Source organism: Thamnophis elegans, chromosome Z, assembly GCF_009769535.1.
Source record: "Thamnophis elegans isolate rThaEle1 chromosome Z, rThaEle1.pri, whole genome shotgun sequence".
Classification (NCBI taxonomy): domain Eukaryota; kingdom Metazoa; phylum Chordata; class Lepidosauria; order Squamata; family Colubridae; genus Thamnophis; species Thamnophis elegans.
The window spans coordinates 64,071,136-64,099,036 of record NC_045558.1 but is presented as its reverse complement, the minus strand read 5'-3'; the positions used below and the strand labels follow the sequence as shown (position 1 = coordinate 64,099,036).

The 27,901-nt window shown below is 42.6% G+C and overlaps 1 protein-coding gene across 2 annotated transcripts in view; it reads right to left on the bottom strand.

The window, feature by feature from the left end:
- Nucleotides 1-27,901, bottom strand: part of ITGA9 (integrin subunit alpha 9) — a 615,138-nt gene that overhangs the window by 162,990 nt on the left and 424,247 nt on the right. For both annotated transcript variants that reach the window (XM_032236787.1, XM_032236788.1), the window contains exons 21-22: nt 4,893-4,976; nt 4,358-4,466 (exon numbers count right to left, since the gene is read on the bottom strand). In XM_032236787.1, the coding sequence (XP_032092678.1) occupies nt 4,358-4,466; nt 4,893-4,976 (193 nt within the window). The remainder of the gene's footprint in view (nt 1-4,357; nt 4,467-4,892; nt 4,977-27,901) is intronic.

Here is a 27,901-nt window from a genome sequence, read left to right as displayed (position 1 = left end):
CCCCTGGTGGTGTACCAAAAAAGGGATGTATTTTTTGTCCTGACTGCCGTAATTAGTCTATGCCAAGACTCCTTCAGGGCCGCACTTTTCTTTTCTTTTAGAAGGTTCTTATATTGTGCTTTCAGCTGCTTTAAGTAGTAAGTGTGCTCCTTGGAGGGGGCACTTTTACTTTTCTTGTATTCCTCATTATATATCTTTTTCAGTTGAACGCAATCTCTATCAAACCATTTTTTGTTTTTTGAAGCTAGCATTTTGGGGTGAGCTAGTGATCTGTTACTGAGAACCGAATTCAAATTTAAAATTAAGGATTCAAACCCCTCTAGGTAAGATCCCCCACAGTTATTTCTTAGTAGAGATGTATGTAACTCTATGGTTTCAGGGGCTAACATCCATTTGGTAACTTCCTTAGCGTTTTTCTCGTTCCATTTAATTTTTACCTGGGTATTTTGAATCTCTAACCTGGGTAGGTAGATAGGCTGTGCCTGCCCTTAGAGAATTCTGATTCAATGTGAGAGTAAGGAGTATTGTATTATGATCACTTTCCAATCGTGAGTCTACCTCCATCTTCTGTAAGAACTTCAGGAGGTCATATGATATTATCCAGTAATCAACTGTGGATTTTCTTCCTGCTCCCCGATAAGTATATTCTGCTGGGAAGTCGCCCCATGGGGACCCATTAAGGATACAAAGATCCAAATGTTCAGTCATTTGTCTTACACATAAGCCTGTCCGATTAGCTTTAGGGTCTTTAAATTGTCTAGCATGCAAAGATTCTCCTGTTACATTTTCATCATAGTGAATCTTAAACTGCTTATGTAATGCTTGATCATTTGGACCTAACCTAACGTTTAAGTCCCCCCCCCCCTATAATTATTGCAGCATTGGGGAATTTGGCTGAACAGCCAAGAATAAAATCTTCTATACTGTCCCAAATCTTGTTAATCACATTATTCTTATTAAGTGGAGGAATATAGATATTAAAAAGCAAAATCTCCACAAGTTTAAATAAGAGTAATGTAGTTACAACCCATAGCTGGAAAGGTGGCAGTGGTACACATTTAAAATGCAAGGATGTATTAACTAATGTCACAATACCCCCTTTATCTCTCACCCGCACCTTGCTTGGGACAGCCGGAATTGAGTTAACCCAATAGCCATCTAACTGAATCTCTGTGGAGGCCCAGGTTTCCTGCAAGAAGAGGATGTCAAATTGTTATATATAGTCAAAAAAGAGTTGGTCTTTTGATGGGATGGACCAACCTGCTATATTCCAGGTTATAAGAGAAAGAAACAAGATAGTGAAATACAAAGAATTATTGGATGAGCAAGGGAAATTAAAATCTGACCAAGAGTTAAAGAGCCAAGGAATAAAGACAAGCTGGTGTCTATACCTAAAAATCAGGACAAGATACAAAAACGATCTAGAACAATAAGGCTTCTACAGAGAACAACAGGAATCATATAATTATTTCTTAAGATTTAAAACAGAGGAAGAAACAGTGAAAGAAACGATAAATTGGGCTAAAATTTTGGTTATAGTATTGAATTAGAACATTGGAAAAATTATGGGAGAAAAATTACAAATTAACAATGTCAGCAGCCTACAAAGAAAACCTGTACAAAATGTTTTATCATTGGCATTTACCCTTGGCAAGACTGCCCAAAATATTTCCAAAGTGTTCGCCTGAATGCTGGAGATGCAGCTACAAACAAGGAACTTTCTACCATTATTGGCTCAAAGTAAAGAAATAGTTAGAAGAAATTACAGAACAAAAGATTGAGCTGAAACCGGAACTATTCTTATTAGGGACATTAAGGGGAAACATGTAAAAAACTTCAATACAAAATACTGCATATATTAACAGCATCTAGAATTGTTTTTGCTCAAAACTGGAAACAGAACAACACTCCTTCCAACATAAAGATAATAAGAAAGGTTCTTGAGTGTGCAGAGATGGATAGGTTAACCATAGAATTAAAGGATAGAGAAGAATTGAAATATTATAAAATTTGAAATATATGGTACAATTAGCTGGAAGATAGATGTAAAGTTACTATATAAGGAATATGCAAGATCTATATTAAAATGAGAAAATATTGTATATATTTGTAAATATTGTTGTAACTTAAATAAATATATAATACACAGAATAGCACCTTTCCTTTCACTAGGTGTCCAAGTAGATCCTTCATGAGGTGGAGGAGGTAGGTGTTCTCCATGCACATGTCATTAATTCCATGAAAATCCACACAAAGTCTCATTCTCCCATCTTTTTTCTCTTTGAATAGCACTGGGGCCACGACTTTGAATTTTGCTGGTTTTATGAAGCTGCATGCTAGGTTAGCATCTATGTATCTCCGTAGCACCTCCATTTCTTTGGAGATCATGGAGGTCATTTTCAGTTTTGGCAACTTTGCTCTCGATACAAATTCAATAGCACAGTCTGTTGGGAGGTGAGGAGGGAGGAAGTTGCAATCCTCCTTACTAAACACCCTTGACAAGTCGCTGTATTCTCTGGGCACCTGCTGGCTGCCTGGTACCCTTTCTGTGGCTGAGGCTGCAGTTTCAGCCTCCATGGGGGCGCTGGGGGGCGCATCCTCCTGACAGCTATCAGGTTTGACAGGTGGCAACAGGCCAACCCATATTGTCAGTTTTCTATAGCCATTTTCTACTTCATGGTTGGGGCCCATTTGTTGTGCCAGGCGAGTTCTAGGATGATTGATTCTGACATTTTTAGAGCTATAACAAATTGGAGGAGTTCTTTGTGAAGGCCCATCTCTAGTCTGATGAGGGTAGTTTGGGCTCCACCTATTAGGGTCCCATCAACTTCCTCAAACTGGATGGGCGAGCTAGGGATCTGGTGCAAATGCCTAGCTGCTTGACTATGGGGAGGATGATTAGGCATCTGGTACACCCTGTATCTATGATGGCTTCTGCTTCCTCTTGGTCCTCGTCTCTGGCACTACTAAGTGGGCTTTGATCATAAAGGAACCAATGGCTCCACTTATCAGGTTGTCATCCTCTCTGCTTCCCTCGATTAGGGTTGGTAGGCTTTCTTTGGATGATGTTCCCTTGAGCTAGAGGAAGGAGTGGATCCTCTATAGCTTGTTGGGTTAATTTTCCTATATCGGGGGCTCAGCACCATGTAGAGGCTGTGACTGCCCCTCAATGGTGGGCTTAGTGGTGAGCCATTGGCCGAGCAGGCATCTCTTTTGTTGGCTCTCCATCCACTCCTTTGCAGGTGGAGGAACCTGTGCAGGAAACAAGGAACTTGCTGAGATGGGGCGCCCTCCTATATGGAGCCAACCTCCACTGGGGTGGAGTTTCCTCTGGCAACGGCATTGATCAAAAGTCTCCAGTCTGGGAGCACCTACAGGGGTTTCATGCAGTTCTACAGGTCTGCTAGGTAGTTGGATTGGCCAGAGGGGATTTCCCCCTGCACTGCTTCTGGTGAGGAATTGTTGGCCCAGCAGGCATCTGTGGAGGGGGGCTCCCCCCTCGACAGATTCCTCCAGAGCTTCCTTTGCTTCATCCTGCAGAGGTCTGCTGAGCCAGCGTCCAAGCAGCTGGCACCCGACTGACGAAAATGCAGCCAGTCAGCAGGGAGGAGCAGCAAGTATGGGAGAAATGCCCCCACCATGGAGCAGAAAGCCAAGCTCCCACTCTTTGCTTCCTGCACCACAAATCAGTTTCACTCAAGCTTGGCCGGTTGGGGCCTTTGCGTCCTTCCAGGTTTTCCCCACCCAGTTGAAAGTTCAAGACCCTGCCCCACACCCACATGTCCATAGCTCAGTCCAATTAGACACCTTCCCAACTGGAGACATCTTCCAATCACTCCCATGCAGGTTCAGGGGCAAGTTGTCATTGACTCTCTGTGAAAGGAATGTTGTTATGGCTATACATCCACCAGGCTCCATACAATCCCCCCTCCCAATTCCCCACCGTTTCAATTGTGGCAGGTATGAAGGCCCAATTCAAAATATGGCTTCTAGGCCTGACAGCATCTACATAAAGGTACATTATACTGAATTTAATGAACTTACTTCTGGTTGGAGGAATATTTAGCAGTTGCAGATACTTAATTTTATTCCATTTTTTCTTTAGGCCAGAATCCTTTTTTCTTTGTTCTGGTGACAATTTTTTTTATTATGATCTCTGTTCAGCATGCCAATCAAAGACAGAAAGTAGGCCTGACTTTAAAAAAGGCATTTCAAAAGGATCACAAAATCCTAGACCATTTATTGTACTGCAGTAAAGAACATACATCAATTGGCCTGTATTCATTATGTCCAGCAAAATCCTAGGGATATTGATAAGCCCACTAGCAAACATGCTTCTGCTACATAATTCTTTTACCTGAAGAGTAAAATTTAAGTCCTGAAAATGACACTCAAAATCTTCCAGCTTTGTAAACTGAGATGCTGCCACTGATTCGCCATAAATAAAAGAACTGGGGGACACTATTCTGAAGAAGGAAAAGACAGAATATATAAGAATGTGAATATGACCTCATTTTATTTAATTGCACAAATTAGTTGCTTCTCCTAAAAAAATTTTGAAACTTGATATCTTTTTGCTAAGTACTGTTATCACAAAACAGAAAAGAAAACATAAGCAGAATTATGGAAAATTAAACAGACAGGCCTACAGCATGACCTCCTTTTCATGGGTAGTATCCCAGAATATTTGACCTAAATATTGGTCTAGTGGATCTGAATAAAAATATCTAACTCAACCTCAGAAGTCATCTCTTAGTCTGTAATCTTTCTATGAGAAGGACAGCAATCAGCACTAATATTACTGTCTGAGAAATTACTTGCGGGGGGGGGGGGGGAGAAATGTTCTATCCTTGTTTATAAACAAAAGAAAAAATAAATGATCACTTTTGTACCCAGTGATAGATGAATCCACTTCATGCATCAGGGGGACTGTCAACATGAGAGAATTGTCCTGAAGATTGTGTTCCAAGTTCCCACTGCAGGAAACAAAAGAATCAAGGATATTGTATACTATAATGTCTTTTCATCCAGGAGCTTGTTATAATATTCATACCATTTCCTTCTATTCTCCCCCACCCCACCCAAACAACTCTGAATTAAACAGGACTGGAAGAGCTCAAGTCACTTAGTGAGCTTTTATGGCTAAGGGTGAACTTTAACAACTCTTCCTGGTGCTTCACCTGCATCTTAACCACTATAGCACACCGGTTTTCATATCAAGCAGGATGGAGAATCCTTATGAAGCCATTGCCTGCACCAACTGGATTAAGTACTCTCTCCCCACTCCAAATGGACAGATGAATAATAGAGAAATCTCATTAAGTTTTATAGAAAAACCAAAATCAATTTCATGAAACTTTGTGATTTTTTTTAAAATTAGACATGCAGAAGACTTTTTTTTGCAGAATTAACCCTTGCTATATATCTATATCTTTAATCTTAGCACTTGCCATTGTCAAATATATTCAAATATGTTACCATTGCTTCAAATATATTCCCATTGCTTGTTGATGAAGCATAAACTGAACTTCCCGTGACAGTCCTAAACAGATTAGTATGAAAATAAGTTGTCTTTTGTAAATAAAAGCTGGTATTTTAAATTTTGGCCAGAAGCAAACTATAGTCAAGGTGTTTCCAGTCTAGCGTAATTCAGCTTCTTAAACTTATTGCTGGTAATAGCCAAGATACCCCATATATCCTTGTGTGTGCGTGTGTTGTGTGTGTCTGTATCCTCATATATATCCATATCTATATCTATATCTATATCTATATCTATATCTATATCTATATCTATATCTATATCTATATCTATATCTATATCTATATCTATATCTATATCTATATCTATATCTATATCTATATCTATATCTATATCTATATCTATATCTATATCTATATCTATCTATCTATTTATCTATCTATCTTTGGTTATTCGGGTTTTCTCCCACATAAAATTGGAAGTGTCTTGGCGATGTTTCGATGAAGTCTCATTCATCATTTTCAGGCTTGTTTGCTCGGCTTCATGCTTCCAGGAGCAACTTCGTATATTGTCATTGTACAAAATAAATACAACAAAATTGGTTACATTTTGTACTCCTTTCTCATTTCAGTCCTCATCATTCCTGGATAGGATAATGACTCCCCTACCTAATCCCCAGTAAACCATTGCTAGTCAGCCTAGTCCAGATTTCTCCAGTTAGCCAGCTTGTCCAAAGACTGAGAAGTTATAGGGATTGCAGCTGCCCAGAATTATCTGATAGTGACAGGTGACTAGGCCATCCAGGCAGTCCTGTTTGCTGGGAGAAACAGTGCAAACGGGAGCCACATGGCTGAGAAGCCAAGAGTTGAGGCAGCGCAACTGAAAGAAGACCTAGCAGCAAGGAGCAGCACAGTGAAGCAAATCCTGAGAGCAATGCAGAGAGGAGCATGGAAAGCAACAGTAGAGATTGGTGGAACCGGAGGATGAGGATTGTGGTGGAGCATTTCAGCAAAAGGGATCAGGTGACTAAGAATGGCAACAGAGCAGTGCAGCAGACCAACAGATGAGGAAGGTGGGAACGCCATTAACTGAGAAAAGTAGGGAGAGCTGAATGCCTGCTAGAGGCAGGAGAATAGCAAATAGGAAGAGAGGATAAAAAGACAACATAGGACACAAGGCAAAAAAAAAAGAAAGGCAAGTAGACAATAGCAAATACAGAACATATAAAGGCAGAGAAGAAAGAGATAAATTAACCCCACAAGAAGGCAGGGAGGGAAAGGATCACAAGAAAGAAGGGAGGAAAGGAATAATTATAGAACATTCCAGTACAGACTAAGAACGAACTTCGCACTTAAGCCTACTCAATACTGAAAATTTTTAAATTGGACAATTTAAATGATCTGCTAGAACTTCAAATTTTTAAACTAGACAATTTTGAACTACAGGACTTTAAAACCTTAAACTAGACACTTTTAACTGTTAGAACTTTAAATTTTTAGCTAGACTCCCCTCCCCCCCCCCCGAATATGAAATTTGAAATTATCTATTAGAATATCAAAATTCTAAATTGGACATTTTTCTCTTTTAAAAATCTGTGGTAAAACCTTCTACACTTCATTTTCAATTTTTTTAAAATCCACTCATGGAAAAAGAAACTGATGCTATTGTGATCTGCAAAACATGTTCCATGTACATACTTATGCCTATTGAATACCCAAACTGTATATGACTAAATGTAAATTAATCAAGCTAATAGAAGAAAAAGTAAAGGGTCTTAGAGGGAACTCTAATCACTCTGAAACTCAACCTACAAAATAAGAAAACCCAAACTTTGCAAGAAGAACATGCCCAAATTGAACATAACAATGATCAAACAACCTCTAAAAGAATTGATCCCTTAGAGAAAAAAGAAGACAGATGGAAACATATCATTCAAAGAAAATACAAACCTTGTACAAAACCCCCGTCTAACCCAACCCACTCTAATGCAAGCCCTCTGGTGCTAAGCAATCGATTTCATGTACTCTCCCTGGAAGAAAACATGCAGAAACATAGAAAAGAAGCATCATTAAATGTCCCTATAAAGTAGCACCATCAAATGCTTCTGTGATAGATAGAAAAATATCCCAAACCTCCCAAGGACAAAAAAAAGTGAGTGTTGGTGATAGGAGATTCAATTCTCAAGGGAACAGAATCAGCCATTTGTAGGTTAGACAGTCAATCCAGAGAGATATGTTATCTCTCTGGAGCTAAAATCAAAGATGTAGCTGAGAACCTAACTAAAATACTATAAAACCCACAGATTACTACCCCTTTCTACTACTACATGTAGGGATGAATGACACAAAAAAGGATTTGAAAACAATATTGAGTGATTACAAGCAGCTAGGCAAGAAAGTCTAGGACTTAGGTGCACAAGTATTAGGCAAACAAAAGGTCAACATCCAATAAGAGAACAAAGAATTCTAGAAATGAACCAATAGCTAAAGGGTTTGTGTCATCAAAAAAAACTTTGGATTCCTGGATTATGGTCTATACTATCTCTATGATGGGGTTCTGGCAAGGGATGGGCTGCACCTCAAAAAGACTGGGAAGCGGAAGAAGGCGGGGCTTAGCAGTGAGAAGATGGAGTTTCAGGCTACTCCTGAAATTCCTCTATACCGAAGGATTTTTGGACGGGTTCTTTGAACTCTAGCTGTCCCGGAGACGACACTGAAGGTGAGGAGAGACCCAGGACCTCAGAGACACCCGCAAGTCTCTGGGGGGGGGTATTAACTCCTCGTGCCAATTCCTTTCTGGATTAGCTGTGTGCTAACTGAAACTGCAGGTTGCCCCTAAGAATGGTAGAAGTGATGTCATCTGGTAAGCTGATTTTATTATCCAAGAGAGACTGTCCGCGTTAAAAGCTTAAGCTAACTGAAACCAAAGAATAGGAAAATTTAGCGGCGAATTGGTTTTTTTTAATGGATTTATGGCTGGTGGCTACTTTACTTCTTAAATGCTTCAAGAAACTCCTCGACATCCTCCCCCCTCTGACTCTCCCTAAGTGGATCGTAAAATTTATTTTCTACTAATTAGCCCGTCACGATTTGACATTTTTATTACTTTATTACTTGGCTCTGTTTACGATCAGATAAGATGGCACAGCCTGCAAGAGACTAAGAAAAGTGCTTCGAAGTCTGTGGAAAAAAAAAAAGAGCTTGCAATTTTTAACTGCGACACATCATGGCGTCTCAAAATACCTTTAAGATTTCATTCCAGATTCTTTTTTCCGCATGTAGAGAGCTTTTTGACTCTTATCAAAGGCTGGAAAGAAAATTGGATAATCTGATTTTAAAATATGAAGTAAAAACTGAGATTGTTGAATGTTTAAATGTTCCTGAAATACAAATGGAAAATATGAGAAATGGTGTCTGGTCTATCTCAGAGGAAGAAAGGAGGGGGGGAGCTATAAAGAAGACTCATTTAAAGAGACAGAGTGCAGGAGGAATGGAAAATCCACCCTTGAGAATTAAAGTTAATTTGGAAAATTTTACAAGCCCGGGACAACATTATTATTTCATCACTGACATTCAGAGTCCAAAGGTGCGAAAATATCTTTGTCTGGATTTGCTTATGAAAACATTTGGTAAATTTATCCAACGCGTGGCAATTGGTTTGAGAAGATTTTGCTATTGGAGAGACACTGGCTGACAGATGGAAGAACGCAATTTAAAATTAGCTAAATCTGATTACCTTAATGTGTAATAGATATAGCTGAATAATGACTGATATGGATAGTAATATATATAATTTGGAACTGGCTGATAGATTGAAGAATACAATTGAAAACTAGCTAAACCTAATTGCTTTTTTTTGTAACAGATATAGTTGAATAATAATTGATATTGATAGTAATGTATATAATGTGGAGTTGATATGATAACTAACAATTGGATATGAGAAAACATTTTTAGATTATACATAAAGAGTATTAACTACAATAATTATCACTATTAAAAAAACTAAATAAAATACATACAATCAAATGTTAATCAATACTGGGAAAATGTTATGATATATGATATAATTAAATATTATGGATGTCCAGCTAAAATAGGACATGAGGATTTGATGATAATAGAGGATTTTACAAATAAGTAAATGAATTGTCAGCATGTGTTATGGATTAATTCTTTGGCGTAGCTAAGGATGAAGGATGTTTAAATAACCATAGGTAATTAAAACTGGAGGTATAATGATGTTGATATGGTAAATATCCGAGTTAAGATATTTGAATTAATATGAGTTAATGGAAGAGAAGCACCAAAGCATGTTGTAACCAGTTGATATACTTCTTTTTTTTATAATAGACACCTGTGTTTTGTTTTGTTTTCCTGCCTTGTCTCTTGTCGTTTTTGTCTTTTTTTGTATTATTTTTATTTTTTATTTTTATTTTTATTTCTATTTGCCCTTTTTTTATTTTTTATTTTCCCACTGGTGTGGGCAGGTATTGTTCAAGATTATTACTTTTATTAATATTTCTAAATAATAATTACAGTTAAATGAAAATGAATATATAATAATGCTTGAGTTAATATGAGTTATGTTGGTTGACTGTGGAGGAGATGTACCAAAACTTATCTGTAATTGATTGACACATTTTCTACAGATGTAAAGAAAGATGCTGTACCTGTTTTAAATTAAAATTAAAAAACATTTATTAAAAAAAAAAAAAAAGACTGGGAAGCGACTAAATTAGTAGACCAGTGAAATATTGTGGACATAATATACCTAGACTTCAGCAAGGCATTCAACAAAGTAGATCACAACCTACTTCTTGGTAAGCTAGAAAAAAGTGGGATAGATAGCTGACAGGCCTGCAGCCATATGTTCTGGTGGATCTCAGGCCTGCAACACTTTCCATTATTCTACTATGCATTTTCTATTGTGGGAAAATGAGAGGGGGGAGTGTACAGAGTTAGAGAGAGTAGCCATAACAAAATTCTGAAAAATGTCATTTAGCTTACCAACCTGACAAAACCTCTCCCCAATTGGAAGAGATGGAAAAGCCGCCAGACAGCAAACCCCGTCCAAATTCTGAGGAGAACAGCTGTGAAGATGACCCGATGGTAAGTGCAGCCATCCATCTCTTTGCCATCAAAGCCAAACTTACAGTGCCCAAGATGGAGGTAGAAGGAGGGGTAGAGGCTATCATTGACACACTCAGTGCTTAATTAGCATGTCCATTGTTGAGCAATTAGGCACACACACCAGGCCATTAGCCCATCCCATCCACTTTGAGAAAGTCAATGGGATGCTAATCAGAGGGATCCTAGCCAAGCTAATTACTGAGTTAGTGAGATTGCAAATAGGGTGGCATTATAGACTCCTCTGATTCATTGTTGCACCAAAGATGAATGAATCAATCATCCTAGGTCTTGCATGGCTAGACAAATGGGCACCCAGCATAAAGTGGGGGGACATATACCGAAAGTTGGCCATAGGTCTTGGCCCTTTGCCCCCTGTGAAGCCGATGGGTAATTCAGGGACAATCAAGTCTCCCAAAGCAGTCAATTCAGAACAGGCCACCCTGGCAGCAGAGGCTACATTCCTTGGTCTCCAGCAAATACCAAAAGAATATCGGGGTTTGGAAGGGTTTTTTAGTGAAGAGGATTGTAATTATCTTACCCTTTATCAACCGACTGACTGCATGATCGAGTTCATGCCAGGGGACAAACCAGCAAAGCCTAAGATGGATTCTATGACCACTAAGGAAATGACAGAATTAAGAAAATACATCACACCAATTTGGAACAGGGCTTCATTGAACCAGCTAAATCCAACCAGCTAAAGTAGCCGCCCTTGTACTCTTCAAGGAAAAGAAGAAAATCTACCCCCTCTCCCCATGAAGGACATGTTGAACCACCTGGCCAAGGGGAAGATATTCATCAAATTGGATTTATTGCATACGCATTCATGTGAGGAGGATGAGTGGAAGACTGCTTTCAATTGCCCACTTGGTAGTTTCCAATTTAAAGTCATGCCATTTGGATTACAAGGGGCCCCTGCGGTCTTGGTGCAGTTCATTAACAAGGTGCTGCATGAGCACCTTTATAACGGGGTGCTCATTTACCTTGATGACATCCTCATCTTTTCTGAGACCCTGGAGGAACATGTGCGATTAGTCTTGGAGAACCTTGGGTATCGTATTTCCAATGAGGAAATAGAGATGGACCCAGGAAAAGTAAAAGCTGTTCTGGATTGGTAACCACCACATACCCGCAAGCAGCCACAAAGGTTCCTGGGATTTGTGAACTTTTACAGACAATTCATCCCAGCATTTGCAGAAGTAATGTTGCCTCTAACTGAACTACTACAAATGGGTCCATCCAAGCCAAAGCCAAAGCCAAATCAGCCAATTAGGTGGACAATGGACTGCCAAAAAGCCTTTGAGAAACTGAAATGGCTCTTTGCCCAGGAGCCCATTTTAAAACACCCAGACCCAGAACAGCAATTCATCATCCAGACAGATGCCAGTGATGTAATGGTAGTAGCAGTGCTGCTTCAAAGAGATCAAAAAGGAAAACTTTTGCCATGTCCCTATGTCTCCAAAAAACTCACAAGCACCAAGAGGAGATGGACCATCTGGGTGAAAGAAGCTTATGCAGTCTGTTGGGCCCTACAGAGACACTTCCTAGAAGGGGGGGAAATGCCTTTTGAGGTCTGGACTGATAATAAAAACCTCGTGTCAGCCTGCAATTATATTCCTTTTAGAATTTTGGCCTGCCACACTTTCTCTTATTTCATTATGCTGTTTCTTTAGTATAGTTGATGGGAGGGGGAAATAGACAGGAGTAGGATTGTGGAATGTATTGTTGTCATTCTTTTCTAGAAGCCAAGGTCATATTTTGTCTCCGCACTTTTACACCTGTAAAACAGCTGGGTGGAGACGCCAGCGTAGAAGAAGAAGATTGGACCATGTGATGGATTGTGGGTGGGGGGACAAGATCGTGAACTTTTAACTGGGTGGAATTCTGATGTAATTTCCAGAATTGGGATTTTCACAGATGTGCTTAGATGTCTGATTTATTAAATTGGAACTTTAAGGATCCTTTTGCCTTGGACTCTGATTTAATTCTACATGATACTTGGAACAATGACATTATACGAATTCTCTCTTCAAAATAAATCACCAGCCCCCCGTAGGGGGACTGGTGAGGGGGGGTGCTGATTTCCCAACACTGACCAGATCAGCGTAAAATATCAGCGAACAATTATGAGAAAGCCTTTTGAGATAAGAAGCTGAGATGAGACGCTTCTCTTCAAATCTTCAAAGGTGAAGGAGTTTCTCTTTTAAAATGTATTGCCACTGGCAAGAAGCCCAGCCTGTGGGGGATAGAGAGGGGGAATGGGGAAGCTTATTCTAAACGCGATTAAAGGATGGCCAGATGATCTGATGAATGGAGATCTCAGCTACCTTCACGCGGTCATCTCCAAAGGGCTTCCCAGACCATTCCGGACAACTAAATGTGAGTGCATGCTCCCCCTCCTTCCCCCCAGCCAAGGCTTGGAAAAAAAACCTGGAGTGGAGATTTTGACTCCTTCCAAATGGGGATAATTGAAATGAGCCAATACTATGCAACTGAGTTGAAGACAGAATCCCTATCAAGATGGGATTTTCAACCAAACCCGCAAGAAGGGATTTGGCCAGCATCTTTCACTTGCCAGCCACCGGAAATTGAGCTGCAGCTAGTGAATGAAGCACCACTAAATTGGGCTTTCTTCCCAGAGTATGGATGGATAAGATGCCAGTGGGCACCTCCAGGGCCATCAACATGGGAAAGTCCTCCAAGCCAGCAGAGGGGCCCTTGGGCCAGAAATCCTCCAAGCCAGCAGAGGGGCCCTTGGCACATAAACCCCCCTAACCAACCATCATTGGTTGAACTGCAACCTGTGAATCAGGCAACCTCGGGGTGGGTCTTAATTCCAGGTCATGGATGGAAGGGATTCCAATTGGTACCTGCCCTTCCTCAGCAAATGACACCATGGCAGATAACTGGGCAGTGATTGACCTCCCCATCGGTTCCAGTCTCCCCTGCAATGCCCCAAAAGGTTCTTGCCCAACCTTCCTACAGAGAAAAGTTCTCAACAATGGAAGAAGGGATTACCAAGGGGCAAGCTACAGAATGGATGGTGGAAAAATGGTTCCTAAGTTTAGAGATGTAGCTAGGTTCCTTTCCTCATGGGGGCCAATAAAATACCATCTTTGCTGTCAACCTGGCCACAAAGTGTCAGAATGCTTGGCTCCAGCCCCATTGCCACAAACGTGCACACCAACCACCACGGTTGTAAAGAGAAGGTCCCAGGTGCCACCATAAAAGAGTCATCTGGCCCAACAAACTCTAGAAGAGGATCCCCAACTTAAGGTGACGAAGAGTGCTACCAAGGGGGAGGCCTCGGAGGAGGAAAAGGGTCAACAACCTCTGGAAGAGGATCCCCAACTTAAGGTGATGAAGAGTCCAACCAAGGGGGAGGCCTCAGAGGAGGAAAAGAGCAAAGGCCATCTGGAAGAGGATCCCCAACTTAAGGTGACAAAGAGTCCTACCAAGGGGGAGGCCTCGGAGGAGGAAAATGCTGAAGATGACCCAATGGTGAATGCACCCATCCACCCCTTCACCTTCCAAGTCAACCTCCAAGTTCCTGAGACGGGGTTGGAGGGGAAAGTTGAAGCAGTTGTGAGCACCAGTTGTGCTCGATGCTTAATCAGCACGTCATTTGTCAAGCAACTAGGCATAAGCACAAAACCTGTCCCATTCGGGTTGAGCAGGTAGATGGAATGCTAATTTGAGGGGCCCAAACCACGCTAGTAACTGACCTGATGAAGTTACAAATGGGCCACTGCGAACTTCTCAGATTCACTGTGGCTCCAGAGATGCCAGAGAAAATAATTTTGGGGCTTGCATGGCTTGACAAGTGGAAGCCTACGATAAAGTGGGAAGACAATGGTAGGAAATTGATGATTGTGATGGAGCCGCTACCACCGGTGGAGAAAAAGGGCCAGCCAGGGATTATTGAATCCAAGAGCCCAGAACCTGCAGCAGAGACAAAAACCCCAGCTGTCCAACAAGTACCCAAAAACTTGTTGGGGGATGTTTTGTCGAGAAAGCCGCAGCATGATAGTAATGGAAGCCAGGATAAGCTGTTGACAGCTATGAAATTGGCGCTCCCAACAGACCAGTGGCTCAACAATGACCAGGAAATCCTAATGACGAAAAATGGATTAGCCTGGAAGGGGTCCAAACTGTATGTCCCCGTGGGGTTGAGGCTGAAAGTTCTACAGTGAAGCCATGAGGCGGAACTAGGAGGCCATTTTGGATTCCTTAAAATGCTCCACCTCGCCAGGCATCAATTCTGTTGGCCAAAGATGGAATGAGAGCAGGGGTGGGTTTCTACCAGTCTGCGCTGGTCCTTGCGAACCAGTTGGTCGGTGGACCCAGAAGCAAGTAACTTCCGGGAACGACGGCACTGGCCCTGTCGCTTGATATTGCCCTTGCCGTCCTGTCGCAGCTCGCTCGCTCGCTCCCCATCCCGTCAGAACTAAACTAGGCTAGCCCAGCCTGCCGCTCACTGATTGGCTGGAGTCCAGCCAATCAGTGAGCGGGCTAGAGGCAAAGCGTTTAAAAGCGTGGCGCCAACAGCCAACATTACTCTTTTAAAAGAGTCTTTCTCTTTCACACTTCTCTTGTGTGTATAGTATGAATGATGATGAATGTGCCCACTTTTAATTTAAATTAATTAATTTTATATTATTATGTTGTAACTCTGTATTTTTAAACTGACTATTGTGGGGATTGCATGAGTGAGTGATTGTGGTATGTATGAGAGGACTGGGAGTGCAACCTGGTGCCTCCTCCACTGAGTGCTGAAGCAGAAGTGGTAGGGGGCCGAGGCTACCTCTCGTCATAGAATGAATGATATGAATGGCCTGCCGGGGAGAATAGAGGCTACGGGAGGGGAAGTGGGGTCCACGGGTGCGGGGATGGGCCAGCACATTCTGGTCATTGTTGGGAGAGGCAGGTTTGACGGGAGCTATAGGGCTAGCCATTACCGGGGAAGGAGGGTTCGCTACGTCACAGGAATCCCTCCTTCCAGCCCTATTAGCTCCACTCCAGGACCAGATGGCGAGAGTTGTCAGGGCCCTGGTCTCAAGCTGCTGTTGCTAAATGCCAGGTCTGTGGTTCACAAAGCTCCCCTCGTCCAGGACCTAATATTAGACGAGGGGGCAGACCTGGCATGTATTACTGAAACCTGGCTGGGTCATGAGGGAGGAGTCCCCCTCACTGAAATGTGCTACAGGTGCTACATCAGCCGCGACACCAGAGAAAGGGGTGGGGGAGTGGCAGTCATCATCCGAGAGTCCCTAGTTCCCCGTAGGATTCCTGCTCCGGAGATTGTCGGGTGTGAGTCCCTTCTGGTGAAGTTGGACCTTGGGGGTCAAATTGGTTTGTTGCTAACATATCTACCTCCCAACAGCATTGCAACAGCCCTGCCTGTGCTCCTCGAGTCAGTAGCCGAGCTGGCGGTTGAGTTTCCCAGGCTTGTAGTGCTGGGGAATTTCAACCTGCCGTCGCTCAGTGAACGCTCTGATGGAGCACAGGAGTTCATGGCTTCCATGACAACCATGGACTTGACCCAGGTAATTCAGGGTCCGACTCATTCAGCCGGGCACACGCTCGACCTTGTATTTCTCTTGGAGCAGTGGAGACATGATCTAGATTTGAAGGGCATTAAGATCTTGCCCTTGTCATGGTCAGATCACTTCCTACTGAGGCTCGACTTTTGGAAACCAATCCCCCACTGTGGGGAGGGGGAACTGATTAGGTGGTTCCGCCCCAGGCGCCTGATGGACCCCATGGGATTTCAGACGGCACTTGGTGAGATACCTGACTCTCTGGCCCACAGTTTGGTGGAGTCCTTAGTTGCTGCTTGGAATACAGCAGCGGCGGGGGCTCTAAACCAGATTGCACCTTTACGGCCTCTCCGTGGCAGCGGATCCAGGAGGGCTCCTTGGTTCACTGAGGAACTCCGGGAGATGAAGCGCCAAAAGAGACGCCTGGAGCGACGTTGGAGGGCTAGTAACTCCGAATCCGACTGAACACAATTAAGAGCCTTTATTAGGACTTATCTAGTGGCAATACGGGCGGCAAAATGTGTGCATTTTTCCACTCTTATCGCATCCGCAGAATCTCGCCCAGCCACCCTGTTTAGGATAGCCCACTCCCTCTTGAAAGGGAGGGATGCGGACGAACCCTTACAGGGTAGAGCTGAGGAATTTATTCAGTTTCTGTCAGATAAAATTGCTCGGATCCGGACGGACCTGGACTCCACTTGGACGGTACCAGCCGAGGCGCCGGGGGAAGGTCCTGATCAGATTTTATGGAGCAAGTTTCAACTTGTCGCTCCTGAGGAAGTGGACAAGGCCATGGGAGCAGTGAGTGCCTCCACCTGTGTCATTCCTGGCTGGTCTTGACCAGCAGGGAGGTGACACGTGGCTGGCTCCAGAGGATTGTTAACACCTCTCTTCAGGAGGGATCCTTCCCACATCCTCTAAAGGATGTGGTGGTGAGACCCCTCCTCAAGAAACCATCCCTGGATCCAGCCATTTTAAACAACTATCACCCAGTCTCCAACCTCCCGTTCGTAGGGAAGGTTGTCGAGAAGGTGGCCTTTCAACTCCATCGGACCTTGGATGAAGCAGATTATCTGGATCCCTTTCAGTCGGGTTTCAGGCCTGGTTACGGCACAGAAACTGCTTTGGTCGCGCTGATCGATGATCTCTGGCGGGCCAGGGATAGAGGACATTCCTCTATCTTAGTGCTCCTTGACCTCTCAGCACCCTTCGATATCATCGACCATGGTATCCTTCTGCGATGGTTACGGGAGGTGGAGTGGGAGGCACCGTCTTACGGTGGTTCTCCTCCTACCTCTCAGACTGGTCACAGTCGGTGTTGGTTGGAGGACAGAATCGACCCCTAGGCCCCTCAACTATGGGGTGCCGCAGGGTTCGGTCCTGTCCCCCCCTCCTATTTAACATCTACATGAAGCCGCTGGGTGAGATCATCTGGCAGCACGGGATTAAATATCATCAATATGCGGACGATACTCAATTGTATCTGTCCGCCCTGTGCCAACTCAGCGAAGCAGTGGAAGTGATGTTCCAGTGCCTGGAGGCTGTCAGGGTCTGGATGGGAGCGAACAAGCTTGCACTCAATCCAGACAAGACCGAGTGGCTATTGATGCTGCCTCCCAAGGTTAGTCCAGACATTTCATCATTTAGCTTGGGAGGTGAAATTATACACCCTTCAGAGAGGGCCCGCAATTTGGGTGTCCTCCTGGACCCACAGCTGACGTTAGAGCACCATCTGTTGGCTGTGACCAACCTGGTGCACCAGTTGCGGCCCTACCTGAACCGGGAGGCACTTCGAATAGTCACTCATGCCCTCGTCATCTCAAGATTGGATTACTGTAATGCGCTCTACACGGGGCTGCCCCTGAAGAGTATTCGAAGACTACAGTTGGTCCAGAACACAGCCGCGTGAGCGATATGGGGCCTATCTAGATACACCCATATTACACCTATCCTCCGCGAGCTGCACTGGCTTCCTATTGGTCTCTGGACGCGCTTTCAGGTGCTAGTCATTACTTTTAAAGCCCTTCATGGTTTAGGACCTGGCTACCTGAGAGACCACCTCCTGCCACTTACCTCCCAACGACCGACAAGATTGCACAGGTTGGGCCTCCTCCGGGTGCTGTCAGCCGGACAATGCCAGCTGGCGACTCCCCGGGGAAAGGCCTTCTCTGTTGCTGCGCTGTCCTTGTGGAACAATCTACCTGCAGAGATCCGGACCCTTACCACTCTCCCGGCCTTCCATAAAGCCGTCAAGACCTGCCTGTTCCAGCAGGCCTGGGGCTGTTGATTGATATCCAGCCCCGCTTAGATGGAATGGGTAACATGAATTTAATACTATATTTTTATTTTTTTATCTCTATTTTTTAAAATTAAATGTTTCTTGTCTGTTGTGAGCCGTCCAGAGCGTGGCACGACAAAACCACGGTCCACTAAAGCGCGCCCAATTAAAGCACGTACCTGACGTCATCAGCAGCATGACAAATACGACCACGGAGAAAAAAGGGCGCTTTAAAAAGCGCTTTTAAAGCAAGCCGATTCACGTTAAGGTAAGGGTTAGGTTTAGGGTTAGGGTTAGGTTAAGGGTTAGGGTTAGGTTTAGGTTAAGGGTTAGCGTTAGGTTTAGCGTTAGGTTAAGGGTTAGGTTTAGGGTTAGGTTTAGGGTTAGGTTAAGGGTTAGGTTTAGGGTTAGGGTTAGGTTTAGGGTTAGGTTTTGGGGGGTTAGGTTTAGGTTTATGCGTTAATTTTAGCTTTGCCGCTCACAGCGTGCTTTTTTCGTCGCGCTGTGATGACGTCAGGTACGCGGTTTCGTCGAGCACGCTTTAGTCGACCGTGGTTTTGTGGTGGAACCGCCCAGAGTCCCTATAGGAGTGGGTGGCATACAAATTCTAATAAACTTGAAACTTGAACTCTTTTTCAAAAGCGTATTCCCTTTCCCGTTCCCGAGACACCTCGCATTACGCTTGCTGACCGGGTCGTCCATTTCAAAACTCCCTTCGCCTTCCAGGAGCTTGCTGCTTCCCTCAGGTAAGCAACTAAGCGCAAGGGGGGCAGTAGTGGGTGGGCGGCAGCGGTGGTGGTGGTGGCCCAGCTTTCGTGAGGGAAGGCCTTCAGGCCTTCTCTAGAGAAAGCCGCAGGCTGGTGGTAGTGGCAGCGGCCTAGCTTTTGTGAGGTAAGGCCTTCAGGCCTTCCCTAGCAAAAGCTGTGGGCTGGCGGTAGTGGCGGTGGCCTAGCTTTCACGAGGGAAAGCCTTCAGGCCTTCCCTAGTGAAAGCCATGGGCTGGCAACGAAGGTGGCCTAGCTTTCACAAGGGAAGCCCCCTGCTCCCCCTTTCCAGCCTCGCCTGGCTGGCTAAGCCTGCCAGGCGACATGCTTACTGACCCTGTCCTTGTCCCTCCAGTTTTTTTATTTTTTTAATGTATTTTAAAATAATTTTTTATTTAATGCACAGAATTTTTTAAATAGTTTTACTTAAAAGTATTGAGTGTAGAATTTTTTAAAATGGTTTACTTCAATTTATTGTGTGTGGATTCTTTTTTTAAATTGTCAGACTATTTAACAGAAGATTCTATCCAAAATGAATTAAAATAAACCATTTTTAAAAATTCTATACTCAATACTTTGAAATGTATTGTGCATAGAATTTTTTAAAATAGTTTTATTGTAATTTATTGTGTATGGAATATTTTTAAAGGTTTCATTTTAAATTATTGTCTGTGGAATAGTTTGAAATGGTTACAGTATAAATTATTGCTAGTGGAATAATGGTTACAGTATACTATGGCTGGTACAATACCTTAAAATAGTTACAGTATAAATTATTGCTGGTGGAATACTTAACAATGGTTTTTAAGAATTTATTTTATTTATAGAATATCTTTTTTTAATTATTTTTTGGGAAATTTTATTTTTTAATTATTTATAAAATATATTTACTACAAGAAATGTTATTCCTTTTTGCAAATGTTTTCTTTGTGATGCAATAGGTTGATTTTAAGTGTTCAGACCCGCTTTATGTGTCTCAAAGTGGCTGCTTTTCTATGGGCAGGCCAGGATGGTGCAAGGCGGCTCTGCCAGATTTAGTGTGTTTCACCCTCGTTGTTTAGGTAATTCTGAGGTGGTTGATGGTTCTGTGAGCGCCTGTCCTTTATAATTTCCCACATGCCTTGATGGTTTTTATTCCAGTGGCTTTGTCTTTCCTGTCCTTAGGTTTAGGGAAAAAAACTGGTTTCATTTGCAGTCTTTTTTTTGGGGGGGGGGATTTTTATTTTTTGGTGTTTTCCTGGCACTGTCATAGTTTGTGTGTGGGTGAGTGGGTGTGTAATGTCCCGCAGTTATCTATGCATTAATAATCATCTAGTAATATTTCCTTATACATTTTAGGGATCTTTCCTTACATAATTGGTGTTTTCTTTCATACTTTTGGATTTCAAATTTCTGTTTCCGTTAGTTGGCAATTGCTAAAATCAATCCCACATGAAACAGTATTCAAAGCCTTCTTGATTTTAATTGTCAATTTATTTATTCCTGCACATTGTAATATTTATTCATTTTCATATCTCTGTTTTTCCACTGTTGTGCAAACACAATTCCAGCAGCTGCTAACATGTGTAAAATTAAATGTATATTATACTCCCTTTCAAATAGCCAATAAAATATTTCTGGTTTTAATTCCATATCTTGTTTTACGATTGCTTCTAACCACTAACTTCTGAATAGCTACTTGGACCGACCTAAGTACAATTCATAATTTCATATGAATTCATATATTCCTGTTTTTTGGAACTGAGAACTAAATTTCAGAATAAGGAAATCTGTATTGCTCTGGGAATATGACATTCATTCTTGAACTATCTTCTTGGATGAAAGACCATATCTTTCCTGTTTGTTTATATTTTTCCTGTTTCTCATCCTTCCTGAAAAGACTGTACATTGTTGGTTGAAAGCAGAGGTCCCTTCTGTTACCTGTAGTGACTACATAGTTCTCAGCTTACAACCACAATTGAGTCCAATATTGTTTAATTTCTTTGGCAGCAGTTAGTATTACTTAGCATAATGAAGAAGAGGCAACAGAATTCTTCTCCAAAAAACCAAGAGTTGAGGAATCAGCTGATCCAAAGCAGTCACCAGCCCCGCCAGCCGCACCAGCACCGCCAGCTGCACCAGCACCGCCAGCCGCACCAACACCGCCAGATGCACCAACACCGCCAGATGCACCAGCACCACCAGATGTACCAGCACCGCCAGACGCACCAGCATTGCCAGCTGCACCAGCATCGCCAGCACCACCAGCACAATCACTACCACCAGTTGAGGTCGGAGAAAGCAGCAAGTCCATCGACTCCACTGCAGTTCCACAGTCAGGAAGTTCAAGGACAAGTATGATGGACTGGAAGTATCCAACAAGAAGGTGGGTTATGAGTACTGTGCAAAACCCATGTTCTCATTAGAGAAAGGTATTCATGTTTCCAAAGAGTGGAAACATTTCCAGGTGGCACCAGCAGGGGAAAGCAAGGATATACAACAAGCATCGCTCAGAAAAAAGTTAAGGGAACATTTTCAATCAAAGGCACACCTTATTTGCGTGGAGACCAGTAAGCAACAGGAGCAGGAAGCTTTCACCAAATCCCTGGATAAGTCAACTGAGAAACATTTATCCAGTACTTGCACAACATTTTCTACCATTTACGATCTGGCGCAAAGATGTAATCCATTCTCAGATATCGAAGCACAAGTAAATTTGCTAAATATGGTTGGAGTGGATGTGGGAGTTGGCTTGCATTCACGAAGATCTGCAGTGAAAATCGTTGAATTCATTACAAACCAAATCAAGACCACCATGTTCTCAAGGATTATTGCAAATAATCAAAAAATGTGCCTAATAATTGATGAAGCCTCAACACTTTCAATGAGAGTAGTGCTGATATTTTTGTTAGAGTTGAGGATCCAAAATGCCCAGCAACCATCTTTGTTGAGCTTCTGGAATTACAGAGACAAGATGCAGAGACCATATATTCCACATCAATGGAAAGCTTGCACAAAATTGGATTTACCACCGAATATCTATGGAAGAAGTTAATCGCTTTCTGCTCCAATGGTGCCAATGTTATGCTTGGAAGAAAATCTGGAGTCAGCACCAGAATAGCTCAAGAATTCCCAAACATCATCATCTGGCACTGCTTGAACCACTTGTGCTGGATAATGCAATAAGAGAAGTGAAGCAGATCAACCACTTCAAGATCTTCCTGGATAAAGTGCACACCACCTTCCACACATCCTGCAAGAGCCAGAATGACCTCTTCCAAATCTCCGAGCAATTGGGCATAGAAATTGTGAAGATTGACAGAGTTTTGGGACCAAGATGGGATGCCTTCAATTTAAGGGCAACCATGGCTGTGTGGCGTGCTTATCCAGCGCTACATCAGTTTTTTCAAGGCAATGAAAGGTTCCGAGGCATGGCTTCCCGTTTTGAAAATTTACATTTTTTGCAGGATTTGGCACTGATGATCAACATCCTAAGTGAGATTTCTGTTCTGTCAAATGCCCTACAGGGGAGAGTGACAAATATCATTGTGGCCGAAAAGTTAGTGGTGCTTTTGAAGTGCTACTACAGAAAAAGGCCAAATATGAGAAAGAATTTGTGAAATTGCTAAAAACACAAACCTTCTAAAACATCAATTTAGCTCCAAATCAACGATTTGTTGCCCTTCCCCATGAAAAACCTTTGCAGAGCACCATCACCAGTTTAAAGAAAAGGCTGATGGATTGCGACCATCTAAGAACAGGTAGCCTATTGCCAGCAGCAAACAAGTTACACTTTATCACATATTTGGAGCCAGATTACTGGAACATGAAAGATATAGTCATTCCATTTGGTGACGCAGAGGAAGCATAGGTTGAATTTGGCCATATTTTTAATTATGAAATTGATTTGAACGACTACAGGGATTTTATGGAAAATGTGCTGATAAATCCAGATAACCACAAAATTCCTGATAGTGTCAGAAAAGCTAGAGATAATCAGGACAATTGCTGTTAGTTCAGCAGACGCAAAAAGGGGGTTCTCAAAAATGAACCTTATATGTCTAGAGCAAAGAACATGCCTAATTGTTCCAAACATCAGTAATCTGATGGTGATAAGTGTTGTTGGCATACCTGTTGAGAGATGGGACCCAATTCCTACAGTGAAAGTTTGGCTCAGAGCGCACCACCACATGGCTGATGATCCACAAGTAAAGACGAGGAAAGCTGCAACAGAGGAATCTGGAAGCCTAAGAACAGTATGGAGATATCAACAACCAGAAAAGCAATAACACAAGTAAGTACTTGAGTGTATCTCTTTCATTGTGTTATTCTTATGTAAGGTGTAAGTGCCAGCAATTAAAGTCTTGTTTTCTGTGTCTCTCCTTTGTGCAGGTTGTTTGAGCAAAGTAAACAAATAAGGTGGTGTGCAGAAGACCGGCAAGCCAGTGATGCTTCCTCTGTAAGTAGCTGTTTTTATTGCTGGGTGTGGTGTGGTCTGTGCTGTGTTCCTCCTTGAGATAGTGAAGTGCAAGCAATTAAAGTCTTGCTTTCTGTGTCTCTCCTTTGTGCAGGTTATTGGAGCAAGGTGGTGAGGTGGTGGTGCAGAAGACGCAAAAACGGACAGTTATTTTCATTTTCTCTTATTTTGTGTGCTGGTTTCATCCCAATGCAGTGCATGGAATTAAAGTCTTGCTTTCTGTGTCTCTCCTTTATGCAGGTTGTTGGAGCAAGGGGGTGAGGTGGTGGTGCAGAAGACGCAAAAAAGGAGAGTAATTTTCCTTTTCTATTATTTGTGTGCTGGTTTCATCCCAATGCAGTGCATGCAATGAAAGAGTTCATTTCTGTGTCTCTTCTTTGTGCAGCCCATTCATTGGAGTCCGTGATACTGAAGACTGCAAGAACAGTCATCTTCCATCTGTAAGTAGCTCTTTTATTGTTTTTATACTTATTTTAATCTTATTGTAGTTCATCCATTGGGGCAAAGAATTCAGTGACATCATCTTGACCACTCCCACCCGGTCACATGGTTGGCAAGCCACTCCCACCAGGTCACATGGTTGGCAAGCCATTCCCACCAGGTCACATGGGCGGCAGGCCACTCCCACCCGGTCACATGGGTGGCAAGTCACTCCCACAAAGGAGGCCACACCCACAGAGTAGGTTCCAAAAATTTTTGAAACCCACCACTGAATCAAAGGTGGAAGATTATGTAAAAATCTGTGCTACTTGTGCAATGATGAAACCACTGCTAAAGAAGTCTCCTGGACTGCTACAATGAATGGCCAGCCCTAACCGACCATGGGAAGAGGGCGCAAAGGACTTCAATGAGGAACTCCCAGACAGCAGTGGGAACAGAGTAATCTGAACAGTTATTGACTTGATTTTTTTTAGCAATAGCAATATAGCAATAGCAATAGCAGTGGACTTATATACCGCTTCATAGGCCTTTCAGGCCTCTCTAAGCGGTTTACAGAGAGTCAGCATATTGCCCCCAACAATCTGGGTCCTCATTTTACCTACCTCGGAAGGATGGAAGGCTGAGTCAACCCTGAGCCGGTAAGATTTGAACCGCTGACCTGCTGATCTAGCAGTAGCCTGCAGTGCTGCATTTAACCACTGCGCCACCTTGGCTGATTTCCAAGCAGGCGCACTTCATCACTTGCTCAGAATTGCCATCCACAAAGAAATTAGCAAAAATGTTTGTGAAACACATTTACCGCCTGCATGGATTGCCCAAGAGGATAATTTCAGACCGCGGAATCCAGTTCACAGCCAAACTTTGGAGAGAGATCCTGAGATCCATTGGGTCCACACAAGAACTGAACTCAGAGGTTCATCCCAACGTGAACTGTGCAGCAGAGAGAGCCAATGCAGTAGTGGAACAATACATCTGGTGTTTTGTGGACTATCAGCAAGACAACTGGTCAGACTTGCTACCCTTCGCTGAAGTGGCGTACAACAATGTGGTTCACAGCAGCACTGGACTTACTCCTTTTCAGATTACCAGTGACATGGAATTTGTTCCCATGCCTGAGCTGCCTGGAAAACCTCCCTCCTTCATGTCTTTGAATGAATGGGTGGACATGCTAAAGAAAGGATGGGAGAATAAAAGAAGGCTCTAGCAGATGCAGCAGAAGCCTACAAGAAGCAAGCTGATAAACACCACTCGCTCCAAAACCTCTTTCATGTGGGGGACAAAGGTTTTGTGTCTACCAAATACATAAGATTAGGAATGCCTAGCAAGGAATTTAGTCCAAAATTTCTAGGTCCATTCCCAATAGTGAAGATAGTTAGCCCATTTACAGTTCAACTCAGTCTACCCAGAAGTCTAGGGAAAATTGGCCCAGAATTTCATTGTAGCTTGTTCAAACCAGTAAATGGGTCTAGCATAAGAGCATCCACACAAACTTTCTCTCCTCCTAACCAGATAGAAGGGGAAACACAATCTGAGGTGGAAAAGATTGTAGACTCTAGGTTGAATAGGGGTCGCTTGCAGTATTTTTTTATGTTAACTTTTATGTTATTCTCTTTTCAGGCAACATTTTTCTCCTGAGGAGAGACTGCCTGTCAGGCCTGCAATTATATTCCTTTTAGAATTTTGGCCTGCCACACTTTCTCTTATTTCATTATGCTGTTTCTTTAATATAGTTGTTGGGAGGGGGGAATAGACAGGAGTAGGATTGTGGAATGTATTTTTGTCATTCTTTTCTAGAAGCCAAGGTCATCTTTTGTCTCTGCACTTTTACACCTAACTGGAAGCAGCTGGGTGGAGACGCCAGCGTGGAAGAAAAAGATTGGACCATGTGATGGATTGTGGGTGGGGGGGACAAGATCATGAACTTTTAACTGGGTGGAATTCTAATGTAATTTCCAGAATTGGGATTTTCACAGATGTGCTAAGATGTCATTTATTAAATTGGAATTTTAAGGATCCTTTTGCCTTGGACTCTGATTTAATTCTATATGATACTTGGAACGCTGACACCTGGAGGCCCTTAAGACACCTAGGAACCTGTCTCCTAAGCAAGTCCATTGGCTCAATACTTCAGAAGATTCAACTTTGAACTAAAACACCTCCCTGTGGGGAAGAACCTTTTAGCAGATGCCCAGCAAGGAAACCACAGTTCGACCGTCGAAGGGAAGAGGAAATCCATGCAATGATTCCCCTTCATCAGTAGGCAAGTCACTACCCGAGGCCAAACCAGATGGCTGATGGATCCTAAACAGAACAAACTGACAGTGGCGCTTGTCAAGCTGAAAACGGTGCTACATACTGACTCGGTTTACAACAAACAAAGATATCTTAATGTTGAGAGAAGGCAATCTTAAGATTGGAGATAATAAAATGAAGCCATGATGCAAAACTAGGAGGACACTTTGGATTTATAAAGACCCTCCACCTTGCCAGATATTAATTTTGATGGCCTAAGATGAAATCAGAAGTAGAAGACTAGGTAAAAAGTTGCGCTACTTGCACAGCCATGAAAATATGACCTGGGAAGCCTCCTGGACTGTTGCAATAAGTAGCCAGCCCTAGCCAACCATGGGAAGAGATCCCAATGGATTTCATTGTGAACTCTCAGACAGCAGCAGAAATAAAGTAATTTGAACAGTCATAGACTTATTTTCCAAGCAAGCCCACTTCATTGCTTGCTCAGGATTACCTTTAGCAAAGAAGCTAGCAAAAATGTTTGTCAAACATATTTACCAATTACACGGAGTACCCAGAAGAATCATCTCTGACCACAGAGTCCAGTTCACAAAATTCTGGAGAGAGTTCCTAAAGTCCTTTGGATGCATGCAAGGACTTAGTTCAGCTTTCCATCCTAGTACAAACCAAGCAGCAGAATGCATAAACACAATGGTGGAACAATATATCTGTTGTTATGTAGATTACCAGCAGGGCAATTGGTCGGACTTGTTACCATTCACAGAAGTGGCATATAACAATGCTATTTATTGCAGCACTAGGCTAACAACTTTTCAAGTTACCAGTGACATGGAATTTGTACCCATGCCAGAACTGCCCAGAGAACTCTCTCTTCGATGTCCTTGACTACTTTAAAGAAGGGATGGGAGGATACAAAAAATGCTCTGGCAACCACAGCAGAAGAATACAAAAAACAAGCCGACAAACACCGCTCACTTTAACCCCCCTTTCATGTGGGTAATAAAGTCTTTCTTTCCACAAAATATATAAGATTGAAGATGCCTAGCAAAAAATTAGGATCAAAGGTCTTAGGTTCTTTTACAATAGTAAAAATAATTAATCCAGTAACAGTTCATCTCGGTCTACCTAGAATTCTAGGGAAAATACACCCTGTTGTATGTACATGGGTAAACAGTTGGAATGTAAAAGCTGTTAAGTTAGTGAAACAATTCCATGACAAATTTCCAGATAAGCCAAAGTGTCCCCCTAGGGGGGGAGGGATGGTTAGTTAGATTATATGATTAACAGGATCTCTTATTTATAGGTGTTGCCATTCATTTTATTAGTTTTTATAGCTTTTTTTACACTTCATCTACTTCAAACACCTAGCTCTCCGGAAAAGGCCCTAATGTTGGGAAGGATGGAAAGAAGAGACAAAGATGAAGAGCATCAACAAGGGGCAATGGGTGCATGGTTGGAAGACCTGATAGGTGAGATTAGGGATAAAGCATCATCTATCTAATGACTTTGGGTATATAACCAATCAATCATTTTATGAATTAATATCTGATTTAATATG